At 30.9% G+C, this 10,417-nt stretch overlaps 1 protein-coding gene across 3 annotated transcripts; it reads left to right on the top strand.

Moving 5' to 3' along the window:
• The first annotated feature begins 4,378 nt into the window (after positions 1 to 4,378).
• On the top strand, positions 4,379 to 8,861 carry LOC118071361 (HIG1 domain family member 1A, mitochondrial-like). Of its 3 annotated transcripts, none has more exons than XM_035090475.1 (3): positions 4,379 to 4,528; positions 4,850 to 5,006; positions 8,385 to 8,861. In XM_035090475.1, the coding sequence occupies exons 2-3, from the start codon at positions 4,910 to 4,912 to the stop codon at positions 8,588 to 8,590; spliced, it is 303 nt and encodes a 100-aa protein (XP_034946366.1). In that variant the 5' UTR covers positions 4,379 to 4,528; positions 4,850 to 4,909; the 3' UTR covers positions 8,591 to 8,861. The 3 variants fall into 3 exon arrangements, with proteins under 3 accessions (XP_034946366.1, XP_034946367.1, XP_034946365.1); XM_035090476.1 differs by having other exon boundaries at positions 4,382 to 4,528; positions 4,880 to 5,006; XM_035090474.1 differs by having other exon boundaries at positions 4,384 to 4,528; positions 4,902 to 5,006.
• The last annotated feature ends 1,556 nt before the right edge of the window (positions 8,862 to 10,417 follow it).

Below are 10,417 nucleotides of genomic sequence, written 5' to 3'. Positions count from 1 at the left end.
ATGATGTCAGAGATAATATGTTAGCTCTGTAGGTAGAACACCAAGCTTTCATTCTACCGATTAGGGTTCGATCCCACTTATAGCCAATTTTTTTTTTTCATTAAAATTTTATATAAATACAATAATTGGTTGTTTGTATAAGTTCAAAATCAATTCCTAGTGTCTTTTAAAGACAACATTTTCTAAAAAAGAGAATTCATAGTAACTCGTTCCTCACCCTCAGCTTATTTTCAGAAAAACAAGTTTTTTTTCGTAATTAATTGAAAGAATAATGTAATAAAATATATGAATTGATTTATAAGTATATAAAGTCACTTGAACAAGAAACAGAAAAAAACATTGCCTATGACTGGGATCGAACCCTGCCCAGCAAAATAAAAGGTCGAGGTTCTAACCACTGAGCTATTATAATTCCAATTACACAAACGATGCTTGAAAATTATAAGCTACAGGCTTGGGCACAGAAAGTGGGGGTCGAGCTTGCCGGCGAAGTATCGGAACTCGCCGCGGATTGTTTAAACAATTTTTTATTGTTAATAAGTTGTTAAAAAAGGCTATTATCAATGTATTTGTACAAAAAAAGGTTAATGGCCCTGTTCAAATATTTTCTCATTTGTCATTGATTAATTGAAAAAAAAATTTTACATAAAAATTGAAATTTAAAACTCATTTTTGGCATGATAAAATTGCAATTACATGCAATTTGAATAAAAAAAAAATTTTGCCGCAATTGGAATCGAACACCGTTCGGTAAAATAACTGGCGAACCTTCTGACTATAGAGCTAGCATATTTTTATTTGCTTTGTTTACGTTTAGATATCGTAAGCTTCAGGCTTAGTAACAGAGGGTGGGGAATGTGCTTGCTCGTCAACTGTTCGAACTCGCAGTCTTCTCTGAAAAATAAGACGGAGATAGATAGACATATTTTGTGCTCTGTCTTGCTCGGAACAGATTATTCTGAAATTTGGAAATTTCTTGGTACCCTAAGGCTCCCTTTTTGTAGTGCATCCCTGAAAATTATCATTTTTCGAACGATTTCTCTGTTACCTACTCAATTTCAATTGATATCAAGCTTCGGCTTTTCGCCGCACAACGTGAGGGCGTAAAGTCAACTCCGGGAAACTTTCTGACTTCAGCCCAGCCTTAATGACGCCAAGTGTACATACTGATTCCAAGTAGAAAGACTATTTAAATACAAGTACTTTATTTTCATAAAACTTGTATACTTATTACTTCTTCAACCGCTTGTAGTCTACTAAGGAGTGGTATATTCTGTATTTAGACTCAGTATTTTTTTTATTCATTTCAAAACGATGTTTTACTGATTCCAGGTATCTTCTTTACCTGCCTTCCGAAACTTTTTTACCTATCGCTTTTATACTGGGGACAAGTAAATTCTATAATTCGCCACCGGAAAATATTTCTGTCAGTGTAGGGCAGAGAAGAGAGACGTAAATAGAATCACAATGCCGTGTTCCATTTGGGGATCACCCCAAACCCCAAAGTTATCACCCCAACCGCCAGACGGCGATACTGTACATGTAAGCTTCTGTACCCCAAAGCCAGGTGGCGACAGTGTTCTTGGCACAGTCACGCCTACTCTCCTCCAAAGATGCGCACGCATAGAAAAAATGCTTCGCGGCAGAAAGAGCCAACTTGAATTCTCAGATTTTCCGAAATTCTTGGAAAGTTACAACTCAAAATTATCGATTGAATTCATTGCTTTAATTTATATATCAGTATATAAATTTGTTTGATTTTTTTCGAGAGTGCATACAGTGTATAAGTGATTGTGCATTGTGTACGCAAAAATGCCAGCTACAAATGTATGTGCATTTTTCAAATGTGAAAATGTGTCATCGAGGATGCCGCATCTCTCGTTTTATCGCTTTCCTAAAAACGAAAGGTAAGTTTTTAAATCACTTTTCATTATTGACAGTTTTCGTCTTAGTTCATTGATATATTAATCAATTGATATTAAAAAATATTTGTTCCTATATATAAATACTTCTTTGCGTATCTTCAACGACTTTATATATGCTGAAGAAAAGAATATTTTTGAAATTCAATTAAAAGGGTTGATATAAGTCGATCAACTTTTTAGTTAATATTTATTTTTTACAAATAATTCATTGCAGCATTTAAGTGTTATTATATCACGATTTTCTAAGTTTTTTGAATCGAGTTACTTTGATAAAAGTGAAAGTAGTAATATAGAGAGATTTTATAATCAATCAACTTTAATTAATGATATTATCAACCCTCTTTTTGTCTATAAATAATTTTTAAAATAATTGTAACGTTTCTATGAGACATGGGCTAAGCTGTTTTTTTCATTTAAACTTTTTTGTTCATCCCATGGTTTTCCCCAGTCTCCAATCTTTTAAGCTGCTTTAGATCAGTATTTGTACCAACCATTATGTTTATGTGTAACAATATACCTATAAAATGAGTTATTTTTATGGACAATATATTATTTAAATCGTTCTCATTTTGGTTAAAGGGTTTTAATATTTGGGCCCCCGAGCGCGCTTTTCCTCTTCTGGCGCTAACGGGTGCGACAGAGAGCAATACATATCTCTCTGCTTCACTCGCACTCACACAAAACTTCTGCGCACGCGCCGAGTACAGTAGAGCATAAGTGCGAGTGAAATGATCACTCGAACCGTAAGTGTGACAAAGACACTATACGGTGAGGGAAGAGGGGATGTTTTGGGCTCATGCTGGTTACTTCAGAAGTCTTTCCAAACTCCAACTTTATCAGCGCGAGAATTTTTCTAAGTTCTACGCGCTTAAAATGTTAGAGAAAATTTTTCAATTTTAGGTCCAATAATCATATATATAGATCGATAGAGAATTAAATTTCCTGTCGATCTAGCTATACTTTTTTAGGTACTTTTTTCCGATTTTTTAACGCAAAAAATTAATTTTCTAAGAGAAGAAAGAAATGTACATACATGTTCTTGACATATCTGAGAACATGTTTTTTTTTCTCTACATTTGAAGATTGATTGATATAATTATGTGGGAGATATAAATTTTTTTTCTCTTAGAAAATTAATTGAAAAATTTTGAAAAATTGAATTAATTGAAAAATTTTCTCTAACATTTTAAGCGCGTAGAACTTAGAAAAATTCTCGCGCTGATAAAGTTGGAGCTCGGAAAGACTTTTGGAGTAACCAGCATGAGCCCAAAACATCCCCTCTTCCCTCACCGTATAGTGTCTTTGTCACACTTACGGTTCGAGTGATCATTTCACTCGCACTTATGCTCTACTGTACTCGGCGCGTGCGCAGAAGTTTTGTGTGAGTGCGAGTGAAGCAGAGAGATATGTATTGCTCTCTGTCGCACCCGTTAGCGCCAGAAGAGGAAAAGCGCGCTCGGGGGCCCAAATATTAAAACCCTTTAACCAAAATGAGAACGATTTAAATAATATATTGTCCATTAAAGTAATGAAAAAATTGATAAAAAAAAAATTTTTTTTTCTGAAAATATACCTAAATATCTCATTTTTCGAAATAAATTGCCACAAAGTAATATTTATAGCGCTAAGTATTTTTTATTAATTTTCTTAGACGCGACTGGAGCTTTCGTCATTAGTGAAGCTTCAGTCGCGAATAACTTTTTATCTATCATAAATATGAAAAAAGTGTTCAGTATTTTTTTCATTAAAATTAAATTCTGAACAACTTTTATTTAAAACATTTTTTCATATCTATGATAGAAATCGAGAAATTCGCGATGGGAGGCGGCTTTTCGCGATTCCCCCCCCCCTCCTCTCCCTATGCGTGCCAAACATTCTTGACCTACACCATCGTGTTCCTCGCAAAATTTTCGATCTAGTTATCTATTAATCATCACTTTGGCCGCAGCAAACCAAAATTATCCCATTTCCCTCATTTGACTGGACTACGAGTCTAGTTTTAACATTTTTACATCTGAAGACGAACAAGTGGTACTTTTTTATGTAGGTAATCCGCTTTTATGACTGATGCGGGTCTACCTTTTTACAATAGCGTTATTTACATCGAAAAACCCACGGGTTAAGTGGTCAATGTTTGGCGCGTGCTCAATTACTTTTTGATAATTGAAACTCCGCACCCTCATCATTGTCTTCGTCTTAATTTTTCGTTTTATTTAAAAAAAAATTCGAAACAAATCTATCAACTCCTTCGTTTTTTTATTTTTTTCTCTCCTGTTAACATGAAAGAGAAATTTTCTCAGAGAACGATGTTGGGAAACCGTTCGTCTCCCACCACTACATGACAGAACTTGAGCTCCGCCCTACGCTCAGAAACGTCTCTGAATCTCGACCATTCTGCCATCTGGCAGCAACAACACGTATCAAAATTTCCGGCCACATCGTCCCATAAGGAATAAACTTCTATTTACGTCTCTCTTCTCTGGTGTAGAGCAACTGTATTTGTTCGTGTTTAACCTTACTGGGCCTCTTCATCTGGTTTAGTAATAACGTGAAAAGTTTCATTTTTAAAAACAATTAAATTAATTACTGCTCGAAATATTTCAGTAAGTTCTATTTCTTGAATAATCTTTATTTAACTACATTTTAATTTATTAATCAATAATATTTATTAAAGTTTTTTTTCTGTGGTCTTTAATCCAGTAATAAATCATGATCTGAAGTAAGATTTGATATGTATATTAAAAATGACTTCTAGGATGATGTAATATTTCAAGATGAATATTGATAATTAATACTGTCAATTTTTATGTTTTAAAATAATAAACCTCATGATCATTTTACTTGCTCATTATCTATTTTGCATGCATTTTGATGAAAATAATAATTGATGTCAGTTTTTTAACTCTTTTAATTTTCACTTATAGGTGAGCATTTAAGAAAGAATTTTATTTTAGATATCATTTTGTTATCTTAAAGTGTTAAAAATGGCCAGCGACGAAGCATTATTTGATATCCCTGATGAACCCAGTCGAATTGAGCGAATTATCAGAGGTGTAAAGAAAAATCCTACTGTTGCCTTGGGTATGTATAGAATGAAACATACCTAATAGATGAATGATTAATGATTTGTAATACAGAAAACAAGTCATGTCACTTTAAGTTTTATAGATTTAGATCATTTTGTTGTCAAATCATATCTAAAAAAAATTAAAAATTCGTTGCACTAGAATTATTGGTTATAACTCTCTAAGCAATGACTGTGGAAATGGATCTTGTGTTGTTCTGATGAATGGCAATAAATAAAAAAAAATTTCCGAGCATGTTAAGTTGTGAAAAATATGTTATACTTGTTTGTTTATTCAAACATTTTTAATTGTGTTAAATGAATAATAATCTAGAGTAATGCAATGTTTTTGTATTAACAATGCCCAAGTTCTTATATTTAGTTTAATACTTTACATTGAAATTGAATTGAAACAAACGTTCATTATATTGTTTTTAATTAATTAGTTATATAAGTTCATAAAAATCATAACTTATTTGGCAAGTACAACAATACTAATGGTTTGAATTCTGTTCTGAGCAAATTTTTTTGATAAATGTTATTGAGTTATTAAAAAAATATCGAGATAATAATAATAAAATAAATTCTTTATTGTAAATAATATAATGTTGATTGCAAATAAATTAATTGTTGATTACTTTTTAAAAAAAATTCTAAAGAAAGTTGTTTTTGGTCAGAGTTTGGAGAGTTTTTATGATGAATCGCGAATTACAGATTTTGTCATATTGCATTATATTATGTGTAGGAGAAAAGTTACATCATTTATTGAAATTGTAATTTATTTTAGGATATTCAACAATTTCAATCTCTAGAACCACAATATATTCTCTCATGTTTTACCATAAAATAATAGAAATTTGTATTATTCTTTATAATTTTTTATAATTAATCACAGTATCGAATGAACTTACTAATCAGGATACCGCCAAGATGATTGATTATAGTATACAAATAGACAATCTGTAAGCTTTTAATTAAGAATCTTAACTATGGTTTCCATCCGTCCAGGTTTTCCAGGACATGTCCTCTTTTTTTGATTAGGGGGTGGGGGGCTGTCTAAGGTACTTTTTTCGAAATGTCCGGGTTTTTTATTTTTATCAAAAAGTTTGAAAATTATACAAAAAATGGTTTTCTTTACCGCTTTAGTCCAGGGTTTCAAAAATTTGAGATGGCAACTCTCATTAAGATTCACATATTGGATGTCTGTTGAAGGTTAAAATGTAACATTGTGGCTGCAAACAGAAGTTCCACGGTCGAGTTTATGTTACCTTTCGTCATTATTCGGCATTTTTATACGTTGACGACATTGTGTCGTCACGTTGTGCTAAACGTATTATTAAGACTGAGCTAAACATGAATTGTAACAAAAACAACCCTCCCTCTTTCAGGGCTGTATAAAAATGTGCGCTAAGTATAAATAACAATAGCGATGATCGTTTTGGTAAGCATAAAGTGTTATTTTTATTAAGCTATCTTTGTTTAAAGAATATTTGAACTATCTAAAGTTTACGCGGAGTGAATTTTTTCACTAAATGTAAGTGCAAAAATGACAAGTGCACGTTTCGAAATTTAGAAGTAAAAATATTTTTGAGTTATCCTAAGTAATCATTTTACTAAGACACCTCTTAAATATCAAGTTTACTTATAAGAGCTCCAAATTTACTATCGAATAGGAATATTTTTACTTCTAAATTTCGAAACGTTGACTTGTCACTTTTTGCGCTTACATTTAGTAAAAAAATTATCTCTGCACTGCAAATCTGAGTGTGTTATTTTTGTAAACACTTTTAAAACACTAAGCTTTTTCAATGCTAAATGCCGTGAACAAACTATAGATTCTAACACACTATGAAATGTGTAAAAAGTGTCTACAAATCATCTATAGTTTGCTTATGAACATTTTACATTGAACACGCTTTATGTGTGTTATTTTGACACGTTTATGAAATATTGGGATTTGCTGTGTGTGTAATAGCATTCAGATACTTAGATTTTTGGAAGAAAAAAATGAGGCGGGTCTTAGGTTATGCCCTGACGAAGATCTTCCTATTAATTATATGGGTCACATGAAATCATATCGAGTTATTAACAACCATATTGTATTAATATCGGGCTCGGTTTTCAAAAGAAAGCTCAAGAATATAATTCATTTTAAGGCTGGGCTTTGCTTAAAATTTTTGCCCTATTAACTGTAGCAGAAAGCACCTCAAAAATGATATGACGAAATACATCCTAATGACTGCGTTTTATTATGAAAAATGATTTTATTTATAATATAGAAGGTTGCAAGGATGTCAGCAGATAACTTTTTCCAGCGAAAAATTTGTAAAAAAAGAATAATGAATTGTTTTCTCTTGACGGCCATGAAGCATGAAAAATTTAGTAATAATTCGATGACAATTTTCTTTCTAATTAAATTTAATTAAAATATAAATTAATAAAATAAAATGTTTATCAGCGGCATTCTACATGAAATAGGCTTTATTTTGATACCAAAATCAGTGGATATAATTACAAATTGGCTGATAAATTAGTTATTTCCCGACCTAGTTACATCATCGTCATTATTTATGTTTAGAGCACATTTTTGTACACCTCGAACAAGGGGGCTGTTTTTGATAAGATTTGTTATAAAAATGGCAGAACGTTTACTTCGTCTTTCGTTTATTCGTTCACTTCATATTTTTTCAGCGGCAATTGCATTGTAATTAAAAACTCTAGTTATCAATTTGAGAAAAAAAGTGAAATCGCTTCATGAATCAATTCCAATTGTTTCAAATTTAGGTCCTAAAAAAATTTATTTGATTTTCTTTTCTGTCTACGTAGCATTATTAAGACCTAATCCTATGCTTAATCAAAAGCATGTAATTAATTGATGAAGAAATCTCGCAGTAGCAATTGATTTTTATTTCATCACAAAGTCAAATAACTAAATACTTTTTCATTTTTAGGTTACCAATTTTCCCATAAATGGTATAATACTTTTCCATCTTATTATGTTTGTCGTCAGCCACTGAATTTGTTGTTAGCAACGCTTGACCGATATTTCTATGTTAGTTCACGGCTGAAACTAGAACACTTTCGATGCCTTTTTTAGATCTTAGCTGTCGTTTAACAAATTTTTCTTGCCTCTAAATTTATTCTTGAGTTGTCATTCTTAATCATTGTACAATATATATACAATATTTCTAACAGCAAAAAAATAACTGAATTACTCATTTATTAGAATATTAAAGAATTTTTTTTTACAATGTAGACAGTGATAAAGACTCTTGCAAGCAAGCATGATAAGTAAAAATCTAAAAATGTATTCATTTCTCATTATCATATCCTTTTAAGGATTAAACACTATGAGAAATACCTAACATTAATAACACCTTTTCCACTATTTTTAGGATATGGAGGATGCTTAGCAGTAGCTGCATATGGTATTTATAATTTTAAAAATCGCAAAGATGGAATAAGGCCCTCACTTTATTTTATCCAACTTCGAGTTGTTGCTCAGACTGTTGCTATTGGAACTATCACGTTAGGAGCAACATGGAACATGATAAACCATTTTGTATTGAATCCAAAGAAGAAGCCTGAAGTTAAACATTAATAAATAAAAGATTCATATTAAATGGACTTTTAAAAGAACTTTATTTGTAATTAGATCAATTTATTATCTATGTAATGAGTTAGATATTATATGGTACAATTAATTTATTTCTTGTAATTTAAAATGATATTAATACAAAATTTCTATAGTTAAAACTACCTCAGTCAGTATACTCAAGTATGCTTAATAATTGTAACATACATAGAATGTAAAAAAATATATTTCAGATGGGTTGTAATGACCTTGAATAAATGATATTTTTTGTAAATAATTGTTCACTTTGTAAGTATGATTTTATTTTTGTTAAATGTGGAAATAGTTTGAAAAAAAATGTATATTATTATCACCAGAACTGAATTATTTATTTACGAATTAAATATTTAAGGTTCGTAATTTTAAATGAGCTAAGTTGCAACCCGGAAAAAAATGAAATAGATCTACATTGATCTACTTACTCTATTTTTTAGCAAAATTAGATCTACTTTGTTCTGTGTACATCTGTTTTGATCACTTTAGATCTTCTGTGATCTCTGTAGATATATTAAATTTTTTTTATCATCGAAATCAATGGAAATCTTTATAGACATACAGTAATTTGTGTTTATATACGATGATCTCACTAGATACACATAGATTTACTTAGATCAAATTTTTTTTTCGTTTTTGAGATATGAGTATATCAAATTAGATATGAAAAATGGTGAAAATGTGAATCTGTGTAGATCTATTTAATTTTTTCCCGGCAAGTGAAGACTTCATTCTAAAAAGTAATTGAAGTTTATTTTATGTAACAGTGCACTAGATAGAAATTTTGATTATTCAATTAATTTTTTGTTTTAAACATATTTTATTGTTGGAACTTGAGAAAAGGATCCTCTTAGTAGTTAAAAAGTGAGTAATTAACGGAAAAAATTTTTTTCTACTCTTTTACTAAAATTTAACTTCGTTTTAACCAATATTTAACCACTTCTTGACCCATATTCTACTGTTTTTATTTCGCTAAATACTTAATTTTTTTCGTGTTTAATTGGACTCTATCGTGTACACGGAGAAAAATGAGGAGTAAATTCTACTTCTAGCGTGGTAGCTTCTACTCCAGTGTCTGGTCAATATATGGATGACTATTCTTAGGAGTAAAAGCTACTACTGCTCCGTGGTAACAATAATACTAGTCTGGGAAGTAAACGATACTAGAGTATGGAGTAATTTTTACTTCTTAAGGAGCAGTATATGCTCCAAATTTTAACTAATTTTACTTATAGAGCAAGTAGAATTTACTCCAAATCAATTACTTAATTATAATATACATATAATAGCATTAACTCCATAGATAAGATGTATAGGGCTTAGCGGGTCCTTCGATGGGTAGACAGAAAAAACAGTAATGGCTAAAAACTAACTGATAAAAATGATTTGAATAATTAAAGAATTATTTTTATTAGATGATATACATGTTAAATACCAATTTTACGTGTACGCAGTTTAAAGATTGCGGGAAACGCTGATTTGAGACCTAAGTAAAGAATATTCTTCTATTGGGGAGATTCGAATCTATGACCGCTTAATACGCGCAATTAAACCAACGCTTTAGCCTGCTCGGCTAACGAAAACAGTTGAATATGACTTACATTTTTATGTTTATATAACAGTAATAAAATTAGGCTACCAGGTGGTGGAGTAAAAATTACTCCATCAGGAAGTAAAATATATTCCTTGATGGAGTCTATTTTACTAGATAAAGAAGTAGAATGTTTGACGAAAAAAAAGGAATCGTCGATAGTTTCAAAATTACTTCTAGTAGGAGTAAATAATACTACTCGAGGAAGT

Source organism: Chelonus insularis, unplaced genomic scaffold (genome assembly GCF_013357705.1).
Source record: "Chelonus insularis isolate UGA/USDA-ARS -01 unplaced genomic scaffold, ASM1335770v1 contig_77_pilon, whole genome shotgun sequence".
Taxonomy (NCBI): Eukaryota; Metazoa; Arthropoda; class Insecta; order Hymenoptera; family Braconidae; genus Chelonus; species Chelonus insularis.
The sequence above is the reverse complement of the archived record's forward strand: the minus strand, read 5'-3'. Positions and strand labels throughout refer to the sequence as shown.